General features: G+C 41.1%; 1 protein-coding gene across 2 annotated transcripts in view; it reads right to left on the minus strand.

Annotated features, from left to right (window-relative positions):
• The window catches only part of GRIN2A (glutamate ionotropic receptor NMDA type subunit 2A), a 298,713-nt gene that overhangs the window by 54,034 nt on the left and 219,394 nt on the right, over positions 1–25,285 (minus strand). For both annotated transcript variants that reach the window (XM_045542563.1, XM_045542564.1), the window contains 5 exons: positions 18,018–18,223; positions 12,228–12,396; positions 11,958–12,111; positions 7,058–7,183; positions 3,362–3,591 (listed from right to left, as the gene is read on the minus strand). In XM_045542563.1, coding sequence (XP_045398519.1) covers positions 3,362–3,591; positions 7,058–7,183; positions 11,958–12,111; positions 12,228–12,396; positions 18,018–18,223 — 885 coding nt within the window. The remainder of the gene's footprint in view (positions 1–3,361; positions 3,592–7,057; positions 7,184–11,957; positions 12,112–12,227; positions 12,397–18,017; positions 18,224–25,285) is intronic.

Raw genomic sequence — 25,285 nt, forward strand, 5'->3', positions numbered from 1 at the left:
GTCTACCATGTGCCAGGCATGGTGTGAGGATTATTTCTAATCCCCATATCAACCTTGCCAGAAAGAAAATAGTATCTTCCCTTTAATAGGAAATGAAGTCTTGGGGATACTGACATATGGGAGCCCATACAGTCATTGTATGGCAAGGTCAGGATTTGAATCCAGCTCTAATTGCCCCCCTAAACACAATATTGCTCTTCCCATGACATAAATCTGCCTCCTAGAGATGGATTTCCTGTACCGTAATGACTCCCGATGTTTTGGAAACCATCTGCACCAACATTCCAACTTCCTTTCCTACCTCCTAGGGGAGCATCTACCCACGAATTCACCTATTTAAAATTTAAGCCGCAGCTCCCCTGAGCACACCATGGGCTCCAAATACGCTGCTTTCACAGCAAGCACTAATGGCTTCAGAGTATTGCAAACCCAAGTTGTTGCACAGGTATTCATGATTAAAAAAAAAAACAAAAAGATAGAACAAAACAAAACCAACCCCTGTGTACAGTATTAAAATAAATTGATTCCATACAAAGTTTTATTTTGTAGACTTTCCTGGTGTATCTGCTATTAATCTTCTGGGAGCATTTAGCTTTATTTACTCCAAGAATTTTGCTGTTTATTTAATTGTATCAAACATTTAATTAGAAGAGCTTACGGCCTGCCTCTAACGCTTCCAGCCTGCAGACTGAGCTGCGTCTCATGAGGTTGTGGTGTCTGTTACCGGGTCTTTCCCCATCAGTGAAGGTCGGTCGAATTATTAGTGATTTTAATGAGTTTTCCCACAAGTGGTCATGTTATTTACAGCCAAAACTATGTAGCAAGGGATTTTTCCCCCTTGCCTTTGAAAACAGCAACACAAAGCAAACTACGTCGCCAACTACTTTCCTGAAAAATCCTTTCATCTGGGCCATGGCTTCCCACTGCTTCACGTCCCTTCAGCGACGTCTTCCAGGAGTTGCACTTTTTGATCCCATAACGTGATGGGGCCACATAACAGCGCTTTGTGACTGTAGAGGAACTTACGGGCTACGAGGCACATTTACATAGGCAGTCTCCTTTCATCCTTACCACAATCGCGATTCCGGGATTTGCAAAGAATACGCAGGCACGGTGAGGTTACATGACTTTACAGACAGCACACGGCTAGTAGGTGGCAGGGAAGAAAGAGGACACACCTTTTCTGACTCTAAATGCAGCATTTTACGTGCTGCCTCTCAGATGCCAGGTGCTTTAGGGGAGGGCCTGCCAGAAGACGACCCTAAGCCAAGGATTTGGGTGGACATAATTTATTAGTGAAGGGTTTCAGGAAGAACCAGCAGGGCAGTGGGAAAATGTTAGGGAAGATTAGAGAAGGGGAAGAAGCCAACCACAAGGTTCTGATTTAAGGCCAAGTTTTCCTCTCCCCTGGGGAGCTCTGGAGAGTAAATTGTGCCTCGGAGTTTGTCCTGCTTAGAAGCCAGGGAGCAGCCGGGCCTTTGTACTCTCATAACTGTTGGTTGTTGGTTCTAGGCGACCACAAGGATTGGGGTACTTAAATCCCCAGGTATTTACCATTCCAGAGTCCAAAAGCAATAATCCTACGAAGATCTCTGATGTGAGCCTTCATCAGCAAAGCTTGCAAAACAGGGCTGGAAAAGGGATTCCAGGAAATCCAAGTGGGGTGTGTATAACGTGCAACACACCCTGCATTTTTCATCCAACCAGCAAGCATGCACCGAGCATCCCTCAGTGCAAGATAACTCCATCCAAAGCACATCCCTGGGGTCCTCTTCCCCCAAACCAATTTTAGTCTCATCAGTTTTATCTCCCTTATAACATGTATTCCTGCCTGAAAGCTGCCTCTTTCTTGATGCTTATGTGTGTGTTGCTTATTTCTTCCTACTAGAATTTAAATTTCTGGGGAGCCTGAGCTCAGCTTTCAAGTTCATCACAGTAGCCAGGAAAGACAGGCGAGATTCAACCATGAGAAGACTGGGGGGAGAACATTCCAGGCAGAGGGCACAGGAAGCTCAAGGACATTGAGGTGGAAATAAGAGGGTAAGAGTGTTTAGGAAACAGGGAGGAAGCACGTGGGAGTAGGTTGGTAACATAGGGCTTTGTGTTCCATGGTAGGCAGAGCGGCCCTTACTCGGGCTGCACCGGAAGCCATCAGAGAGGACAACCACGGAGATAGCATCTTTGTGACAGTGATTCCATCTTTAGCCCTGACCCTCACCATCTCTCTTGACAAGACTCTTTGTACCTCTTTCAACCACAGCATATGTCATGGGGAAGCGGCAGAGGCTTTTCACGGACTGATTTTCTATTCAGCACTTTGGGCATGAATGCCGACAGGATATATGTAGACTTATGTCAACAAGATAGGATAGCGAGGTTTTATAAAGAGAGACAAATTATCCTCACACGCACCAAACAGAAAAATCTCTGCGGTGCTGCAGTCTCAACATTGCTGAGCTTAGCAAGTCACGATTTGTTTCCTGAACTAGAATTTCAAAAGGAGGATGCACCCGGTTTTCCTCTTTTCTTCCTCTGTGTGCATTTCTGAATAGCCACTCAAACCCCAAAACCCTCATTAGATTGCAGTGGAGAAAGCAGAGAGCAGGTGTGAACACTCCCACCCTACTGACGTGGGAAGCACAGCCCCATGAGGGAAGAGTGGAGATGTGTCTGAGTAGAAAGAACCAGTGGGAACTTTAAAAGAAAAAAAAAGAAAACCCTGTCTGCTTCTTTTGTGTGCTGGGGTCTCTGCTGCTTTTATGTGCCGTGAAGAAATTTCAGGTGAGTCACAAGTGCTAATGATAAGGCTGATTTGGCTGTATAGTTTAGAGGAGTTGTCCGATAATAGTGTCTCTGGCTAAGGCTAAGAGATGACCTTTTTTTCATGTCGTAGATGAGGAATCCACGGCACAAAGTGTATAAGAGACTCATCCAAGGTCACAGTGTAGGAGGTACCTAACCCTACAACCTTCTTCTCCCAGTGTTTCGTGGTCCAGGCTAGAGGACCTTCCCCAACACCACGCTGACCTTGAAAGGATGAATTTCAACCTAAGCTATACTGTGCTCTTGAATCATAGACCGTCACTAACATCAGAAAGATCATACAAATGAGGAAAATGACCACTTGGGAAACCTGTGCTTTCAAATTAGACCTGGAATCTTTTAGACCTTAGAGCTAAGCTTAAGGTTCTGTTCCTAAAGTTTTCAGAAATATGACAATTTGAGTTAAGGAAAAAAAAAAAACCGTGTGGCTTTGCGCTTTAGAGTCGATGGGTCCGCGTGAGAGGTACCTGAATCAGTCCCTCCTGAACAAACAGTTAAGACCACCCCTCAGATAAAGAGGAAAACAAGGTGACCTTACCTTTTTGTCACTGAGGCCAGTCACTTGATCCACAAATTCCTCCTGGATCATGAAAGCAGCCAGGTTGGCCGTGTAGCTGGCCAGGAAGATGACGGCAAAGAAAGCCCACACGGACACCATGATCTTGCTGGTGGTTCCTTTAGGATTCTGGACAGGCACGGAGTTGTTGAACACCAGGCCCCAGAGGAGCCATATAGCTTTTCCAATCGTAAAAGAAGGCCCATGGGGTGCTGCAAAAGGCAGAAAGGTCATTTTCAGCATTTTCTCAAAATGCAAACTTGTGCATATATGATCATTATATGGCAGCCCCCAGCAACACTAGAGGTTGCCAGAAGGTGGAATTGCATCATAGCTGTGTCCTGTCATTGCCCCGGAACCACAGCCCCAATAACTTTAAACAAAAAAAATTAGCATCCTTCCTACATTTCTATCTAACTGGACTTTTGCTGCATTTCTTTAAAAGAAAACAATAAAGAAAGGAAAAGAAAATGGTTGTGCAAAATGAGGCTTTGAATAAGAAGTAGTGTCATGACCTGTTTTAAATTTGGATTTGATTTCCATTTGGGAAAACTGATCTTCTTAATAAATATAAAGAGAGCCTGGCAAACACGTGTGCATGGGGGCTGCTTCAGAATTCACTGGACGTGCTGTTGTATAAGATCCATGCCATTCAGTGGGACCGATGTTTGGTATTCTAATCCGATTGTCCTGAGTAATTGCTCCCGTTCAAACTCAGATGTAAAGTGTGCACAATATAGGAATTAAACCAAAGTGAAAACCTCTCCAAATGGGGACGTTAAGGAATGAAACAATAGAGCTTAATTCTTCCAACACTTCACAGATGGAAGATACCGCGTTGCAGGGTCATGGAAAATGAATGCTGGTATCACAGCACATTTTTTCCCCTCACTGTATCCTTGCAAGAGCTGTAGGTCCCTTTTAAGATTCTTAAATGTTCCTTGCAACAGACTTAACTAAAGAGGCAGAACAGTATGCCAAAATTTATTGGGATGGGGAACATGTAGGCTATAAAACACAAATGTTAGGGTTTTCAAGTCTTTGTTTTGCACGGGGAAAAAAAAGAATCAATTTATGCCCTCATTTCATGGAGAAAAAAGGTCTTCCTTTAACAGAAGGTTAATTTTTATGTCATTTAAGTAAATGAAGATATGAAAAAATGATCCACTTAGACCTCAGTTGGCAATGGAAGCAGAATGGGCAATAAATAAAATGGAGAAATGAATTCAGATTGATGGAAGTTATGAGGTTCTGGGCAGGAAGCCTAGGAAAGCAAGCTTTCTGCATATCAGAGGCCAGACGCAGGCTACAGCAATACTTATAACATCCATAACACAACACATTGAAGAGAAGGCAATTAATCCTATTATTTTCAATCTCAATCTTTTGTTTTCTCTTTGCTTAGTTTTATGATCTTCTGGGCTTATTTCCATGAGGCTAGGAACTCTGAAGGAAAAAAATAATTAGAGTCAATCCAGTTAACTTTATGAACTACTTAATTTTTTATTAGGGAGGCATATTGATTGGAAGTGACAGCTACTTGGGAATCGTAAATAGACAGTTGCAAACGATCTATCTAAGACTTTCAGGAATTCCTGATTCATGAATACTATTACTGGGCCATATAACTTTCCCCATAAAGTGCAGTGAAACATAACAAGAAACCATTTTGCACAAAGAAACAAGTCACCGTCATTTTCCTGAGAGTTGCCACACGCAGATACGCAAGAAACAGATGAGTACGTTGGAAGGTCCACGGAGGCAGCACGCCAGATTCTTTGCTTTACAATAGCCTATGGTGCGTGCTTCAGTCAGGGGGGAAATTATGCACGTGATGGCCTTGGGACCATTTTTAACCTTCCAAGCTATGTCTCACATTTATCCGCTTATCTCCATCCTCACTGCTCTCATCCAAGACCAAGCCACTGTAATCCTTTCTCTTGGAAAACTGACACTTTCTTAACCGGCCTTCCTGCTTCCACTGTTGCTGTCCCCTCCCACTATGTTGACAGAGTAGCCCCAGCGACCTTTTCGCATTGTACCTGTGCTCCCTCCCACTGTGGCTGGAAGAAAATCTGAAATCCTGCGGTAGTCAACTGCCTATCCCTCTGACTTCATCTTATGCTACTGCCCACCTCACTCGCTCACATCTCTTCTATTTCCTGAACACACCAAGATTGACTTCCCCCTCGAGGCTTTTGTGTTCACTGTTCCTCCGGCATGGAATGATTTTGTCTATTTTACACATGACTGACTCTCTCTCATCCTTCAGGTGTCAGGGCTATGATCATTCTTTCCCAGGTGACCGTCCTATCTGATGCAGTATCCCACACCATCATCATCACACCACTCTTTTCTTCTTTTTCTTGGTATTTGTTACAATCTGTGATTATTAAATGTATGTGTTTACATGTTATCTCCACAATTAAACCCTAAGCTCCTGAGAATCAAGGAGTCTCTATCTGATTTACCAATACAGTACTTAGCTCATAGTACCCACTTGACAAATATTCGTTGAATAAATGTGTAAATCACAACAGCACAAACTTGGATCATGCAAATGTAAAGATCTGCTCTAGCACAGTGTGATCACTTAGAGATCTCAGATTCCACCCTGTTGGAAAGTTCCTTAATGCTATGCTGCAATGTCAGCGTTCCCTTTCCATTACCCTTTTAGTGAAGGCTTGCAATGTCCCACTAAGCACAAGATGATCGTGTATGGCATTTTTACTGTTTGGTGGATTGGAGATGGTTTATGTAGTAGTCATCATCCTTCAGTGGTTAAGAATATTTCAATAAAACTAAGTTCCTTACGAGATTCCCAGGACCTGCTGACTGTTTCCAATACTGGGACTTCCAGGTGGAAAGGAGATGTACCAAATGAAGGTATCCTGTTTTTGAGAGCATTTGAGACTTTAAGATATCCTATCCTCCACTATAACAAGTCATTTTTTGGGCAAGAGATTTGGTCATGGCACCTCTCTGATAACATCCTCTTAGAAGGTGCTGTGCATTGGGGGAAACCGACTCAAAATGCTGTAATATGTTTATGTATATGACATGAACCCTGGCTACAGTGGGAGTCTTTTAATGATTTATAGGCACTGAATGCCTCTCAATTCAATTTTATGTCTACTAATTGCCTTTTTATCAAACATGATGCACTGAGGTCAGGCACTATCAAGAGGAAAATGTAACTCTTTGGGGAAAGATGCCATTTGTAGTTATATTTATTGTTCAACTGATGGAAATTGATTCAGTAGTTTGAAGAATGTTCTTAAACTAGCTTCTCTAAAGCCATTTTCTCTGCATAGACTGAAGTTGAAGCTCACTATAATTTTAGCATTTCTTTTGATACACATTTTAAAAATTAATTGCCAAAGGAACCCTTCTTCAAATCTGCTTTCTTAACAAATTGAATATCAGTGGTTTTTACCTAATAACTCTTGACTTCACATTATAACAAGATTAAAATGTTTTATTTTGTTTTATCCTTCTTTCGGTTGAAGTGAATAAATCATACTTGTCTGGCATTATAAGTAATATCAACAACACAATAGCATTGCTATGATGGCATACCAAGGCAATATCGGTTGATGTGTTCTAAAACGTCACTCTTCACTGAAGGTAAATGAAATAGCATCAGCGTTGAAATAATGCTCAAGAAAGCTTCCTTACCTTTCCCTTTGGCTAAATTTCTGTTGTACCCAACAGGACTGAAGTATTCGAAGACAAAAACAGCTATGGCAGAAACAATGAGCAGCATCACGAACATCATCACCCAGACGGAGGCGCTGAAGGGCTCTGCAAATAAACAGACCAGAGGGATGGAAACGCCGTCCGTTAGCTCTTCCTCACCTAGAGCAGGAAGCCCAGACATCCATTTGCAGGCTCACCAAAAGATTTCCTTTAATATGAATCCAATCATTCAAAAGAAGCTGGTCGTTTTTTATTCATATATTTAAACCATTCTTTATTCTACAGAATAGATGAGGTATTCTACAAGACTGCATGTAATACGATAAAAATAGAGAAGAGCATATGACATTTTACAAATTAGGCCAAGGATAGTAACAACAAAAAAAGAATGGTAAGACCAAAAGAGAAAGTTACAAGGCAGAAAAACAGGCCACAGGGTCCTATAAATTACAGAACCATCAGGGGGCCAAAGCTAGGGAGAAGCAAGACTAGACCTAAACAGCCATAAGGCTCCTGCAGACTGGTATGTTTTTATTTTTATTTTTACATACTGGAGGGATGATATGCAGGGAACTCCAAAAGCAAAGGGAGAATTATAAACTATTAGGAAAGGATTATAAAATCGTTGGGTTAATAGGAATGTTGGAAAGTCATGATGTACCACCACTGCTACCACACTCCGCATTTCACCTTCCGCATCAGACTATGAGATCTCTACAGGTTTATTCATCTTGTTGATGTTGGCAACAGGCTAAATTGCAATCGAAAGTCTATTAAGGATGTTATATTCACATGATAATTCAATAAAAAAGCATCCCTTAAATAGTAGAGGCCATGAAGGGGTAGATGGATAGATGGTTATTTTCCCTAAAAGTAGGTTTCATCAGTTCATTTGCATGTGACTTAGGAAGTAGGTGGATGTCCCAGAAGGAGAGGCCAAGTCACAAGCTTCTAAACTTTAGAACACTCTAGAAAGGTGAGAGATACTATGTAAAATAAATTAACATTTCTATTCAACTTGATTGAGGACATGAAAATTAGCTGACTGAAGCCATTTTATCCATTTATGATATATGATTTGCTAGAAAATCAACAGAGACTAACATTTTGAAAATGATTACTTCTCCACTGGAATCTATCATTGGGAAGAAACTACCCATGGACACCAATGAACTTAAAATTCTTTTTTAAGTTCCACAAGCAAACATTTTTCAAAGGTAAAACAAGTCCAATAATACCTCTTGAACAGTGAACATTTTACTATTTTTAAATTGTTTTTCTAATGGAGCTACTAGTAATAATGAAGTATTATGCTAATAGCAGGCCACCTTCTTATTAGAGCCTGTGACTACCTAACACACATTCCAATTTAATGAGCTTATTGTGTAAAAAGGAACTAATATTCTTGAACTTTAACTCTACTGGATTAATATAAAAGCTGTAAGGAATGCTTTGCAATGTATTTTGATAGTGCAGATACCTTAAAAAGCAACAGGTAACAACACAACTTACTTGACCTAAATAACATACGTTGAACTCCAAGGAATCAATGAGATAACAACTGAAATTTATCTTAGTTAAATTTAGCTTGAGTAGTAAATGTCCCTGAAATCACAGCAATTTAGTAATTAGGTGTGTCCAAAAGAGAAGATAAATAAACAAATGATTAATATTCAAGAATAGAGATAAAGTAATTCTTCAAGTTGGGTACACTGAGGGCATGGGGTGTTTTGCCAAAGGAGGGTCATTGCAATGGGTAAATAAGCACACACATGTAAGGCATTTTGCAGTGTGCCTCACACGCTTATACACACAATATATTAAATGGAACAGCTTTTTGATTCCGTGATTAAAGCCAGAAGTGATGGAGACCGTATGCTGTCCGTGGTGCTGAAAAGGTGCCCTGGTGTCCTGGTGCCCTTTTTTGAAAATCGCTTTTTAATCTGATCACTTCCATTTCTCTGCATGCTGTGATAACATTACTTAAAAATTAGAGGAAGTCCTTACTGAATTCCTCTATTCACATGTCAACATCTGTGAGCCTGTAGTGGACTTCATTTGGCAGGTGCATCCTAGTCACTAACACACTGTTCAGAAATTAGGTAGATGTTGATCAAGCAACTGATCCCAGATGTTTTCTCACTTGGAGGTGACCATAATTGTCCCTTAACTTGTGAGCATGACACAGAGATAAAAAGGATTCTGCTGCAGTGTTCTAGATTTAGGAAATGAAGTACCTATGAGTGCCCCCAAAGGCTTGTTATTCTCAGACACACACACACACACACACCACTTTTGTGATGAAGAAAAACATTAGGACACTGTAGAAGCACTGCATTGACAGTGTCTGAGGAGTGACCAGAGATATGTTAAATAGCTCTGGATTACCTCCTCTAATGGCTTAAAACATTCAATATTTGTCCACAAAGGAACTTCAATCTAGGAGGCAGCAGGTCAGGATTTCTTTGGATCAAAGAAGCCAACTCGCTTGAAAAGTCTTTAGAATTAACTAGATGGAAATATTGCAAGAGACGTCATCTCTGTCCTTGAAGAGCCACTGCTTACATTTTCGCACAAAAGCTCAGAGGCATTACCTGTGAGTGCTTCCGATGTGAGTTAATGGTGTTTGCGGAGGAGAGAGAATAAGAAATAATGAAGAGCAACGCAATCAGATTTTGAATGTTTTGGCTCTTCCAGATGACTGAGCCAGTGAATGGAAAAATGTAGCTTAGCATGGTTCATTATGACTTTCCAAACCTGCAGATAATGACCGTAAATAAGAGGGTGCACAGTCAATCGAACAGGGATGTAATTTAGTGACTAGGAAAAATATTAAGCCTACTGTGTAAAAACAGCTCTGAAAATAGTTTCCTCTGGCTACAATTTATTTTATTTTATTTTCAAAGATATAGCAGGAAAAGTATGGGACAAAGGATGATTTGCTAAATTTAGCAAAATACTTGACGTTTTATGGAAATGTTCTACAGATGCAGGTAAGATAAAAATCTAGGGAAACTGGGCTGAGGCCAGATTAAATATCAGTGACCATTTTTATGAGACACACCAATCGATTTTTTTTCCTCTCTGATTGAACTGGAAAACAGTTCTCTCAAGCTCACTAAGGCGATAGGGGAACAATTTGTGAAAAGAAACTAATTTCTTTCTATTTTGTTCTATGAACCTCCCTTCCTCCAACCCTTTCTTAACTGCCAGGGCAAAGGATCCTTGTCAGAGAGACTAATAGGGAATGAGAAAAAATGACTAGGAGCGACTAAAGAATGGATGGCCATCCAATAATTAACTGAGAGTCTTCATGTGTTGTCAATATCAGTTGGCTGCATTTTTTTTTTTGGTATAGTGATGCTCCCTTATTGAGTAGTAAATGTCCCTGAAATCACAGCAATTCAGTAATGAGGTGTATCCAAAAAGGAAGATAAATAAATAAATGATTAAGAGATTAAAAAGTACTTAATACTCAAGAATAGAGATTAAATAATTCTCCAAGCTGGGTATACTGATGGCATGGGATGTTTGAGTATCTGAATCTATGTCAAACGAAGAAACAAAAGGAACATAATGAGGTATGTACTTGTCAAGGTCTACATTACTCCAACAAAGGTTATAAAAATTGAAGCAATGAGCGCAAAATCAAATCCATTGAGTGGCAAGGATTTCAGCAGCTTAAATGGATTATCAAAAATTGAAAAATAGTAAGTCCATATGCCTCTGTAAGTTAGGCAGTATCCAAAATCCTGTTAGTCAACATTTCACTCAAGAGAATGAAGCATAAAAGTGTCACTGGATGCTAACATTACATATAAATGAAGACTGTGAAAGAATAAGGCTATGAGCTTGGAGATGGTGTCCACAAATCAGTTCTAGTTGGTAATTTTCTTTAATAGATAAAGTTTTTGCCTCTGAGAAAATGTAAGAAATTTAGTTGATCTTAATATAACTATTTTCCCTCTCTCATGCAGTTTTCCTCTAGAGATTAAGGCTTGTCATACGCTTCCCAAATTTGGGACAAACCCACTTTTATGAGAGTGCCAAGGGGGAATTAATTATCTGAATTTCATGATCTTCAACAAGACAGCCTCTATCAAAGATCATTTATGATAACCAGTTAACATAACATTTTCCTTTAGATAAAAAAAATTTTAATAGTGCTTGACTATGGTTTGTGAAGTTTCAACAGTCCAGCCAAACTATCTAATGTACATACAGTTACAGTGCTAAAGAAAACCAGATGATAGAAAATATAGCTCTTCCTAGATTTAAAAAAATACCCTTTATGTAAAAACATAAATTTATGAAATGGTTCAAAGGAGAATCAAAAAATCTCCTGCTTTACAAACCATTTGGCTTAATGGATAGCCACATTTAAAATCTGATTCCATTAATTTTAAATCAGTGGATACTCTTCAGACTACTTCTACTTCATTTATCCAAACACTGCCATAAATCATTGTGCAGTCATCATTATTTTCATTCTTACATCTAGTAAATAAATGACTGTCATTCTGTGTGGGACGGAGGATGGGTATGTGGATGCTGAATAAGGGTTTATGGGCCGATTTAAATTAACTGTGGACAGACAGGTTTATTTTTAAAATGTTTTCAAGGCAGCTCTAAGCAATATATCTATTAAATTACATTCCACAGAGTCAAGACCATTATCTGAATATGTGATAGGATTTTTTTTTCAGCAGGTATTTCCAAGTTAAAGATGTGAACTGGGGGGAAAAGTGAATTGGCATCATTCAAATGCAACATGCTCTGGAATATGCTGATGTGATCAAACGAACAAGGTGATAGCAAACAAGCCAGAATACATATAATTCCTTGTGGGAAAGCAATAGTTGCCATGAGGTTCACACACCTAGAAAAGCAGAAGGTGAGACAGTGCCATTGCTTCTCGAAACCATGACGCTGATCCCCGTCTCTACAAAGGGCACGGAGAAGTCCACCACTTCAGAACGTTCCTCGTTGATGGTGAGTGAGCCCACTGCCATTACTGCCCGTTGATAGACCACCTGGATGCAAGGAAAAAAAACAACACAACAATACTGTTACTTTTCCTCTCTGCATCCCTAAGGATCTTAACTTCTACGTCTGAATGCATGCTGAGGGGGTGAAAAAGTAAACTTACTTCTCCAATCATTCCATTCCACACATTGTTAACTTTTTTGCCATGCTTCCCGTTAGTCACCAAGTACAGGTCGTACGTAAACTTCACAGTCCTGGAAAGCTTCTTTAGAATATCAATGCAGAACCCTTTGCAGCATTTTTTAACATTCATCCCCTCATTGGTTGAATTGCTGTAAGGAAAATCCCAAGACCACAGAATGTTAGTACTGGAAGGTTTGCTCACAATCGTTAGCTACACGTTAGCTACACCCTTCTCATGTTTTCCACATGGGAAATTGAAGCTCCAAAAGGGGAAGTGGCTTTTCCAAGGACGTGCAGTGAGTGTATGACAGCAAGAGTAGAAAGTGTTTTTAATCACAGCAGTTATCATGACAACAGGTAACATCTATTGAGTAATTACTATTTGCAAGGCACTATCTTAAGTGCTTTATATTAATTTTTGAATTAATCTCCCTGACATTTCTCTAAATTAGGTGATATTTTTACTCCCACTAAACAGGTAAGAGTTACCAACTCTTTTTTTATGAGTTTATAGCACATACAACTTCTTTAGACCAGAGTTTAGTCATCTGATCTAAACCAAATCATAAAAAGGTATTAGAATATGGAAGAGAGAAGGATGTGGAATTCCCAGGTGAAGTGGGGTTTTACTTCATCCTGTCATTACAGAGGCTTGAAACCAAAGGGAAGAAGTTAGGGTACCTAGAAAATTCCTCAGCTAACAGTGAGGAGACCTGAGTCGTACCTCATGCCTGAGTTCATGGACTTAACTTCTCTTGATAGGGCTGAATGTTACATGAGGGCTCATTCATAACATTTGCACTACCTGCCTACATGGGCTGAAGTATAAAAAGTGACACTTCTTAAAAATCAATGTTCCTGATGAGCAAAAAGCCCTACTAGCATATAGAGAGCATTGCCATTTTAAAGGCTATCATAGAATCCACCAAGGTTATGCTCATTGCTTTGTACAAGCCACCTGCTTTCTTCACCTGACCAAATCATACTCAAAGGACACCCACACAAACCATAAACACCCTTCAAAAGGTAGGAAACACTGTTCTACCTAGTTGATAGCAAAAAGTACTTAGACAACTCATGTAGGAAGACCAAGGCCTCTTTGGGCAGTACACTTGATTCCATTCCTCCTTGCACTGGGACATCTGTTAGCTCAACTCTATCTTTGAGTCATGCCTGTCATGAAACATGTGCTCTGTTTGCATATTCCATTTTTGGCCACATATACACATTGGATTGTTACCTAAGCACTGAAATGATGTTTATGGAAACCCAACATCATAATAAGAAAATACTTATGTTTCCACATCATATGAAAAAAGTAGGTTACACGGTGACACAAACAGAATAATCACAGCTATGTGAAAACAGACAAGCTATGGAAAAACAATGAAACACGAAGCATAGCTGTTTTGCATGGTGGAAAACAGTTTTTTCCTCTTTTTCATATTTTTAGGGTTTTTTTTTTTACCCCAAATTATCTAGTGAGTATGTACTACCCATGTAATTGGAGATACACACACATCAAGCACCATTGATGTATACCAATATGTATATCTATGAATGTGGACAGACCTGACAATATAATTTTGAGTGATGGAAGCGGGTTGCAAATGACACCTTTTTTCCAAAGCATCCCTTTATCTCAGGATGACAGATCACCTCTCCTGAATTGCTGTCTTCACCATTACGCCCCTCCCATCCTGCCCCAGCTTCTGCTCAACCATCCTGCTTCTGTCAGCCCAGACCACCGTGGGGACTTTGCTCTCTTGCCCAGAGGCTGAATGACCAGCCTGGGTAGGGGGTGGCCACATCTCCATATATTTGCATGTGATGACTGGTGACCTCAATGCTGTGGCGTCATAGAAGGCAGGTGCCTGCCCCACCCCCACCAATTACCCAGAGCAGAGGGGGTCATGCTGGAGTTAAAAATTGCCATAAATATGATAGAAATGTGTCCTAAGTATATTAAATTAATGAGATGTCCAGAAACCATTTCCCACTTGCTATATGTGGCTCTGAAAAATGTATCAAAATCGAAATCTCTCTTTTTCTTCCCAGCCACTGTAGGCCATGGAGGCCTCCCCCTTACCTCTGCTCATTTGTGTCTCCTTCACTCTCTGCTCCTTCCCTGCTCCTCCTATCACAGCCTCTTCCTCCACCTGGTCAAGATTCCTGAGTTCAGACGGAAGTTATGAATGCCCCAAGTTTAAGATTTGGGGCCACAGGCATAGAGTGGCTTTCTTTGGTCTCACTGGAAACCTCAGCCAGTTTATGAGATAAGTGTCCCCCCACATCCCTGAATACGAGGTGTATTTCTACATACAGATGGTCACCGATGCATTTTCACCCAACAGGCACCCACTGAGTGCCTACTGTGTGCACGACAAGAAACTGGGTCCCTGGGGACACAGGATGAAAAAGACATGCAGCAACTGCAATAGTTGAATTTATCATGGTGATTATGGAATCACAGACCAGCTTGTCATTGGAAACTTCTGCTGGTTCCTATCACAGCCCTTGCGTGGGTGTGGAGGGGGTGTGACTTAACTGCACAGACATCTGAGAAATGGTCCCCGTGCCATCTCCCTGAGCACTCTACCACCACCCAAAAGAAAAACATGACTCATAAAAATAAATATGGGGAAAGGGATCCAACAAATGGTCCAGTTTGCTGGCTCTTCAATTTCTCAGTGTAGCCAGTGGGTAAGAGCAGAGTCACACAATTCTGACAGAGCTGCGTTCAGGTCCTGGGTTGGCTCCTCTCAACCCTGGAAACTCAGGCAAGTCTTGCCCCATGCAAAGCCTCAGTCTGCTCATTCGTAAACTGAGAAATCGGATACTTACTTTGCAGGAAAGTGGGGAAGATTAAATAAAGTATCTAAAGCTCTTCTCCCGTAAGCACTTAAAAATAAATGTCCTCTCTTCCTGCCACTGATTTGATAGTTGGGGGGTTTGACTGACAGTATGACCATTTCTTCCTACGTATCAGGCCAAATAATTTTTCCAATGCTTCCTCCACATCTTTACCACCCAACTAACAGACTAGAAGGAAAGTCTGATTTCTCAGCTCATTTCTTTTTACCTGGGTTTTTAGAAGATTGATGTGTGCCTTCGAGGCCCCACCATTTACTAGAGGTGAGAAACAAAGGGTTTCCCCTGGAAGACTATTACTGAGAAAACAAATACAATCATGTTGTCTAACAGGAATACTTTTTGCCTGCCTCAAAAATGTTACCTTTGAGAAACGCAATTGATCTAATCTGGGTTAATGCTGGGATTCGTGGATCCTGGTAATTTTCTACTGCTGGCAGGTAAGTCAAAGACTTTAATAATTTTACCTAGACACACAGTAAACTTCTCATTTCCCCAAGTGGAAAAAGGAAAGCTTCAAGCTGCTACCTCCCCATAGAAACCAAGAACGTGCATTTGAACCTGGTAAGCTGTTTATAGTCTTCAGTAGAAAAGTCAATTCTTTTAAAGAGAGTGATTTATTTTGGTTCCTTTCCTTCATACAAATGTGACTCGGGACTTGGGGATCTACTTGTTTCCAGCTCCAGGGCTTTTGATTTTAAAGATTCTAAACTCCTATTATTGATTGTGAAGTGCAGGAGGCCCCCCACGCCCCCATGATCGGCGCTGTTGAAACACAGAGGGCTTCGTTGCCATGAAGGAGGTGTCCTGCCAAGGCTACATGCTTGGCTTTCTGCCAGCCACTCTGCTTTCTTCATCTGCCCAAGCTCTGCTCAAAGAGCATCCACCCAAGTCAGATCCTCGTGTGACAACTTCCCTGCTTTATCCTCTCTCCACCCTTCTTGCAGCTCATCATTCTCCAGCACTGCCCTGGGTTTCCTTCTGCTTCCCAAACTTCCGAGCTCCTTCCCTCCTCTGGGCCTCTGCACCTGCTGTCCCCTCTACCTGGAAGGCTCTTTCCCCAGATCTTCACATGTCTGGCCTCTTCTCACCCTTTCTATATCACCTGAAACCTTACCCGTACGAGCTAAAGTGTCCCACATACCCCAGTTTACTCATCTCACACCTCCTTCTTTATAACCTCCACAGGGCTGATCACAGCATGGAGTTGCCCTGTTCCCTCACTGGTCCAGCTGTTTTCTAACAGTGTGTGATCCATGGATGCAAGGTCCTTGTCTTTTGTCTTCTCTGTGCATCGATGTACCTATCCCCTGTGCTCGGAACTGTGCCTAACACATAAACTGTGCTTAATGCATACTTATTTATTCTTCTTTTATAACTTTATTTATAACAATATCTGTTTTATTTAGTTGTAAAGGAATCCAGCAAAAATGATTAAAACACTCATGCCCCCAAATGGGGCTACCTCCTTGTCTTTCCTGGGTATGCCTCACCTCCTTCTCGACCTCGAGGCAGGGGGACTGTTTACCAGAGGAAAAGTCCAGCTCTGAGAGCCAAGTGGGGGCACTGGAGAGGGGAAGGCCTATGTAGGAGGGACATATTTATTTATCGCAGGATCTATTCCAAATTTCAACTCCAAAGAGGCTAACTTTAATGATCTCATTGATAAAATGTTCTCCAAACCAAAATAGTAATCTTCACAATACATTTATTAATTATATATATTTTCAAAAGTATACCCTGATCCCAAGCAGTGAGATCTGGGTACTTGCATCTTGTTTAATAACGACTGAGGTCGGACTTTGGAACGTGGGAGTAAAAGTACCTGTTCATCGTCTACTCAGGGAACAAACATCGGTGTATTGTGCTCTGTCCTTATAACTGAGCATACAAAGATTAATAAGACAACATTCCTTATATGTGGGCAGCTCATGAGCCAGGGAAAGAGACAGATGAACCAGAAACTATAAAAACAGGTGATAAGGGTAGGGATGGGGGTATGCCCAGGGTACCATGGAGGTAGTTAATCATCTTGGGGAGGCAGTGGCCAAACTTAAGGGACACGTAAGAATTGTCCAGGTGAAAGGAGATGATGAGAAAATACTCAGAAAAAAAGATTTACATCGAATAGTGGGGCCTTTTCCTTTGGTGAGTCCTCCACAAGGGCAGCTCATGTTTACATCAGGAAAGACCACGATCAGGGCCTTGGGCTTGGCCGTGGAGCTTTCTGTGTCCTTTTTCAGTCATAACACAAGGGGAAGCGACACAGAGGCAATGCTTTCTTGCTGCTGGTGAGCTGGGAAACTGCTAGAAGCTCAGTTTCCACCTAAATCTCATCAGAAGGTCCCATGCAAGGTGTGTATTTAACCCCAAGTGGAGAGAAGTTCTTAAAATTTTTGAAAAGTGTGGATCTGGGAAATAGAAAAGAAATGGAAGGAAGAGGAATGTGCTGGAAAGGGAGTGGTGGGAGGGGCAGCCAGAAAAGTACAAAAGAAATAATTATTTTTAAAAAGACTGAAAGGGAGGGTTGATTCAACACAAGGGTTAAAAATACAACTGTAGCATCCGCCGGACCAGTGTTTGTGGCCTACCTCTTCCATTTCCTAGCTGGGTGGCTTTGAACATATTTCTTAATCTCCCTATAAGTCAGTTTTATCATGTTATCTACAAAAGGCAAAACTACCCACCTCATATTGCTGTTGGAATTAAATGAATGCAAGCTTGGTGCATCTCCAGGCATTTATTTAAGTCTTCTTTAAAACAATTATTATGTTATAGCTATTATAGTAGAGTATATTTTATATGACATGTTATTCAATTATGGGCCTTGTTATTATCAATGACACATGCTATTTTAAAGGACTGGGCACATTCAGCCTGCAGCATCCCCGGCACTCACTTGATTTTGACGAACTTCCGACATGGCACCGTGTTCCGCACACACGTCTCAGTCAGCGGGTCTATGTCTTCCACGATGACAAACGGGGCCTCCTCCAGCGTGACGATGCTCAGATGGTTGTCATCCGGCTCACAGTCAGAGAAGGACTTGTACCTGGGCCACACAGCGTGCCGCAGGCTAAGGGTCTGGTTCTCCCACTTGCCCACCTGCATCACAAGCAGAAAGACACATCTGTGCTTCCTGGTACCACGGACTTCTCCAAAGGCAGGTCCCTTCCCACAGCAGGTGCAGGAGAAGGAATCTTTCAGTCTTAAGGGCCTTTCTGTTGCACACCTGAACATATGCATCTGCTTGTGGGCTGAGAGAAAAGGGCATAAAGAAAAAACAGGATATTGGGGGGCAGCTCCCCATCCCAGCCTCTCCCCACACAGAGGAACTACGTATGCATGTCTGGGAGTGGCGCCCAAGCTCTGACACTTTTAGAGCTCCCTAGGTAGGGCTAATGTTCTTCCAGAGTTCAGGACCACCGATGTCATGGAAAGAGCACAGACTTTTAGAATCAGGGAGGTCTGAGTCTGACTCCCCCTCTGCCACCTGCTAGCTGTACAATTCTAGGCAAGCTCGAAAGCACTAAGAGCTTCTGTTTTCTCATCTGTAAAACAGGCACATTTCCTCCCACTTCATAAGGATGTCCTGGAATTTAAATAAGGCAACGCATGAAAAGCAAAAGCACCGTGCCTGGCACATGGGAGGGATCCTATATATATATATACATATACATATACATATATATATATACACACACATATGTATTTTTTTTAAGCATAGAGAAGAGAAGATGAAAAGGAGAAACATTTAAAAAGGTGCTAAGAATCAAAAGAAGGAAAGGGGAGAGGAAGATGAAGTTGAAGAGTAAGAAGGAGAAGAGGATTGAGGGATGAGACAGAAGCATGGGCAGAGCAGCTGAGGACATGAGAAGCATCATTTCAACCCCAGAGATGGTTCTGTTTAAGTTGCAAATTAAGGTGAACTTTTATTAATCTGGCACAGAGCGGAGACTGTGCCTGCTTAGCGCACATCAAGACCTGTCAAAACAGAATCGATCGTATTCCCTCTGAGTAGCGGTCGGCATCTGAGTGAAATCAAATTGAAGGCTGTATGTTTTGAACTTTAATTTGATTTGACAGCTTACTGGAACTATTCAGATACATGCCGGGAGAAAGCTGCTCCCACATCTCTCTCTCTCTCTCTCCTGTCTCCTCCCGCTCCTACGCACGATTGCTTGACACCACAGGTCAGCTCTTTATTTGTAACACCAACCTCAAGGAAAACACCTCGTCGGAAAAACTAAGTGCCAAGTCCAGGCTTGTCTGTGTTGACATGACCCGCTCACCTCTCTTCCTGTAATATAAGTGTCACCAGAAATGACTCTGAGGCCCTTAAATAGAATTCAGACACACCGGACACCAGGAGAGGTGACAGGGTTAGGGGAGAGAAGAGAATCAGTCCTCTCTAAGACTACCTCATCGTTTGGGCTGGAAAGTTTTTGCTGGCTGTAGAGAAACACCTGTGTGGCTAATTCCAAAATTGTCCAGCTTCATCGATACCATCTTCTGTAAGACAGGAAAGTCAGTAGTATAATTTGGTCAGACAAACATGTTCATCTACCCATGCTATGATGTGTCACACAGGCAGGGGAGAATGTTGAGCTCATTTAATTCTTCATTCATTCAACATAGATTTTTTTGAGGACCTACTATGTGCCAGCACGAGCCTGGGAAAACAACTGTGAATAAAACAGAATGCCTCCTGTCTTCTTGGAACTATCAGTCTGTTGTGGGACAAGGACCACACCAACAATCCTAAATTTGCAAATAGATAAAGAGATATACAAGCTTTTCTTTTTGGAACATGTCGTACCAACCCCTTTTCTTTCCATTTATCTTAGAAAACTCAAACACAACCTTCAAAAGAGGCTGGGTAGTTCTCCCAGTAAGAGAATGGCTTTTGAATTCAAATAGAACTAAGTGTTAATCCTGGCTTCACCCATTAGCTGAGTAGCCTTGGGAAAGTCATTTAACCTCTCTGAGCTTCATTTTCTCCATTTGTAAAATGCAGAGAGCAACAGAAGATGCCTTTGAGGACTGTAGTGAGGTTTGAATGAGCCAAAAATGTACCTAAAACATGGTGCACAGAACCTAGCATGACATGTAATAAATGTGGCAGCTGCCATTATTTTATTATTGTTGTTGCTAGCATTAAAGATGCCCTTCAGTTCACGAGTGGATAAAGAAAATGTCGTATTTATATACCATGGAGTTCTACTCAGCCATGAAAAGGAATGAAATAATGTCACGTGCAGCATTGTGGAGGGAACTGGAGACCATTATCCTAAGTGAAGTAGCTCAGGAATGGAAAACCAAACACCATATGTTCTTACTAATAAGTGGGAGCTAATAGATGGGTGCACACGGGCACAAAGTGACATAAAGGACGTGAGAAACTAAGGAGGGGGGAGGATGGCATCAGAACTTACCTACTGGGTACAATGAACACTATTCTGGTGATGGGGACACCAAAAGCCGTGACTTAAGCATTACACAAGACATCCATGTAATAAAAACACTTGCACCAAATTAATTAATATTTTGAAATAGAAAAAGAGGGAATTTTAAAAAATAACAAATATACTGTCAGAGAAGCAGAGTAGCAGAGTTGCCAAGAGTGTGAACTCTGGAGACAGCCACCCTGACTTAAAATCCAGCTCTCCCACATGGGTAAATTGCTTCATGTGTCTCCACCTTAATTTCATCATCCAAAAACTGGGATGATGATAATGGTATAAGTCACAAGATTGCCGAGAAGATAAAAGTAGTTAGTATATGTAAAATCTACAGAGGAGTGCCCAAGACTATGTGCTATGTGTTGCTATTTTGTCATCAATGGCGGGAAAAATCCTTTTTAAGGGGAGTTCACATTATCTTATGTTTTAACTTCATAAAAGTTTATCTTGATACTAGCTTCAGTCTGATTTGGACACAGGTTTTTCCACATCAGTGATTTTAGACATAAATCATGCTTTTCTCCACATTTCCCCAAGGGTTCTATAATAGCCTTTGCTATTGTTGCTGTCCATCATCCATTTACCAGTATTTTGGCTCTAGCATATTAACTTTTCCCTCGGAGAGATGTCTGCTTCCAATTTCAAGAATAGGTACATGTCCATTATTTCTCAAATCAGCATATGTAGTCCGCCTAGCTATAGCAATTGGCTCAGGAATGTGCATGTGACCTCAGCTGAGCCAATTAGAGTTTTCCTTGGGACTTTTGCTGGGACTAGGAAGACAGGGTCATCATGAGAGAATAACCTCTCTGAGAATGAATATTGAGCTAAGAAATAGAAAGAAGAGAGAAATAAAGTGGTAATGGCATTTCTTGTGCTCTTGTAACAGAAGATGATATCCACTAGGCACTTATTATGTATTAGGCATCATTCTGAGCACTATTTTAATAAACTCCCTATACACAACAGAAAGTTACGGACAGACTGTTTTTTATTATCTCTATCATGAATTTTTTTTGTACTTAAAAAGAGCACCCAACTCACTCAAATAGGCTGTGTGAGAAGAGGAAAAAATCTTTACCTCTAAAACAAACTGAATTTTAATGATAAACCTTTGAGTGATTTTAGCAAATATACTGAAGTTGTGAGGACAAAGGAAAATAATTGACCTCTGATGGAGAAAAGTGATTTTGCTAAAAGAAATATAAAAAGAGGAAATTAACTTTGTAATGATTTTTCCCATTCTTATTAATAAAATTTAAATATGGTGCTTTTAGGAAGCTAATTGCTCTTCAGCTCCTAGAAAGAGTTTTGTGAAAGGGCAGTGATTACTTATCAAAATGTTCAGCCAATATTTTCTCAGAGTAGAGATAATTTCCTCTCCAGAAATTGTATGTCTCAAGTTAGTATCCACCCCTCATGTCTGGATGAATTCAGAGAGATGTCACAGAGGCTGCAAAAGGCTGGAAGAAATTAGGTTAATAGATGTATGTATCTCTTCTTTCAAAGGGATATGAGTGTTTGATCTTATTTGATCTATTTATGAGATGCTTACAAGAGACAATTAAGATAACCTCACAACTGGTCTCCTGGTCTCCAAAGGCAACTCCTAAAAACATATATCTAAACAACAAAATTGTAAATCTACCCCTACTCAAATCCTTCCATGGACACATACCACCTACAGAACCAAGTCTAGACTTCCCTTTACAATAAAACCCCTCTGTATAATAGGGGTCCAATCAACCTCACTATTCTCTCTTTCTCTGGATTCTTCTATTTCTTTCTGTCTCTCTCTCTCGTTCCCTCTGACATACAGCCTATACATGGTCTCACACTAAAACACATATGTGTATGCATGCACACACAGACACATCTATACATACTCACAATTAAACATGCACATATCTACACATCTACAAATACCAAATACCTATGCATCTATACATAATCCTATACATAAACACACACCTATATACATGTGCACTCATACCTATTCAGACTCACATTATACACATATATCCACTCATAGCTACAGCTACCTGCACAACTACACACACACACACCCCTAACACAATATACTCACACCTCTTCACACACACCCATGCACACACAGACACACACGCTTCATACTAAGCTACAATGATGCATACACTTTTGACAAAACACACCCTGAACAACACCCACTTCCCTGCCTACATGATTTCTTCTGCCTGGAATGCTTCTACTTAACATCTCCCTCTACTAAATCTGACCCACTGTTTTCAGGCCTAGCTCAAATGTCAATTCTCGCATGGAGACTAATTCTCCATCTGGAATTCATTTTTGCATTTTCTGTGCCTCTAGAACATTCTCTTCTTTCCCCCATCATTTATTCATTCATGAAGTCAATACACATGTGTTCAGTGCTTTACGCGGTATCCGGGATTGCAGGAGGCCCAGGGCTATAGTGGTGAACAGTCCTCAGAGAGGGACTGTTCCCGTCTTCAGAGTTTCTAGTCTGGTTAGAGAGAAGATGTCAAAGCTTAATAGCAATAAAGTGAGATAAATAATGTGCTGAGGGTAGGCACAGGATGATATTGAAGAAGAGAGTTTCCTACACTGGATGGAAATCAAAAGATGTAAGTGACTTCCAAATATGAACCAAAAGACAGTCTATAAAAAAGATATTTGCACATGAATGTTTATAGTAGCACAATTCACAAGTGCAAAGATGTGGAAACAACCCAAGTGCCCATCAATCCATGAGTGGATTAATAAAATGTGGTGTATGTATACCATGAAGTACTTACTCAGCCATAAAAACAACGGTGATACAGCAGTATTATCCTGGATGAAGCTAGAGCCCATTCTTCTAAATGAAGTATCACAAGAATAGAAAAACAAGCACCACATGTACTCACCATCAAATTGGTACCAACTGATCAACACTTATGTGCACATATGGAAGTAACATTCATCGGGTGTCAGGCAGGTGGGTTGGGGGAGGAAGGGATGGGTATATTCACACCTAATGAGTGCAGTGTGCACTTTCTGGGGGATGGACATGCTTATAGTTCTGACTCGGGTGGGGCAAAGGCAATATATGTAGCCTAAACATTTGTACCCCCATAATATGCTGAAATTAAAAACAAAAAATATGAACCAGACCAAGAAAGTTGGCATGTATCTTGTTAAGAGGTTTTACCTTTATCCTACAAACACATGAAGTGTGTTCTTTTAATCTTCTCTAGTTTGAGTGATGTTATCCCTGCCCTGATTAGAAGAAGTGTATTGGAGCACTTATTCCCAGTGCAGTGAAGTGAAAGGCTTTGTGGCTAAAAGATACTGAAGGCAGAGTGATGGGCTGGGAGGCAGCTGTGTGCATCCGGATGACAGAGGGCCACAGTGGGAAGACTGGAGTGACCTCGCGATCTCAGAGTTTTAGGATCGAGAGAACTGAGAGACCGATTGTGTGGGGTGGGGGTGAGGGCCCAGGTTACCTTGAATTATGGTTCTGTAGAATATCCTGGCTGGCCCATCTTCCCCAACCAGGTGACCCACGTATCATCTAGTGTTCACTCACAACTCAGTTTGATAAATATTTGCAGAAATGAACTCAATTCTGACTGCAGCATACCATCAATTTTTACTTAGAATTCCAAGTTAAAAGAGGAAAGTTGCCTGTTTACTCAGCTCCTTCCTTGGAGATAAGACAACAGGAATTGCAAAATTAAAAATCAGAGAGGAAATTTATTAAAACCGACAGTGGAAGCAGAGTTCAGGCTGCCTGTGCTCCAGCTCGACCCGGCCCGGTTAGCTCATTGGGTGATTTCATAACCACGGGGAAAGTAGGCTTTAAAACAAACACTTCACCAGTGCAAACCATCGGAGAACATTTCACGCCAGATAATGAGCACTGATTTACTCCCAAGCTGGAGAAAATATGAGTAATTAACTCTTCAGGAAGATGAAGTGAAGGAGGAAAAACAAAGCAGACGGGAGGCTGATTTCTCTCCACCTGAAGGGAAGTCTTCCAAAGGACATGAGACGAATGACCATGAAGGAAATTTAAAATGATGCAGTGTCCATATTTTGCATTAACTAGCAACCTCGATTAGCATCACTTCCATCCCTCTGCATGTACATCTGATGCACAAACAAGCTGATTGCAGGTTTACCCATGAATACTTTTGTGTCTTGGATTGCTGCTTCAAACCAAAAGCGGATCTAAAACTACCGCAAAGATAGCTGAGCCACTGCTATGGCTGGATATTAAGTTGAAATAGGCTCTATTTGGAGTACTCTGCAGTTGAGTTCAGTGATTTTTTTTTTTTTTTAACCAACACCTGATCTAAAGTTTGTCTGAAACAGGTAGTCTAACGAAACCAAATGCCACTTTGGAACTCGGTTTTCCCCTGTATGGTCTATACACAAGAGGCTTCCAAGGAAAAACTGCCGAAAATCAGCTGTGGATCAAATCTACTCTGTCTTCAATGCAATAGCCATTGGCAGAGGGAAACTAAGAATTGCTTTTTAAATACCAAGGTAAAATGCCTGCTTCCTTTGAATGTGCTGTTTTAAATGCAGTGATGGAAGATAGTGGGATTAAGGAACTTCGGCATGAGTAAGAACCTCTTCTTGGAAGCTGATTAAGAATGCAGACTCCTGGATCTCTGGGGTGTCAGTATCAGTAGATTTGGGATGAGGTCTAGGAACCTGACTT

The sequence above is a fragment of the Lemur catta genome, chromosome 2 (genome assembly GCF_020740605.2).
Source record: "Lemur catta isolate mLemCat1 chromosome 2, mLemCat1.pri, whole genome shotgun sequence".
In the NCBI taxonomy this organism is placed as follows: domain Eukaryota; kingdom Metazoa; phylum Chordata; class Mammalia; order Primates; family Lemuridae; genus Lemur; species Lemur catta.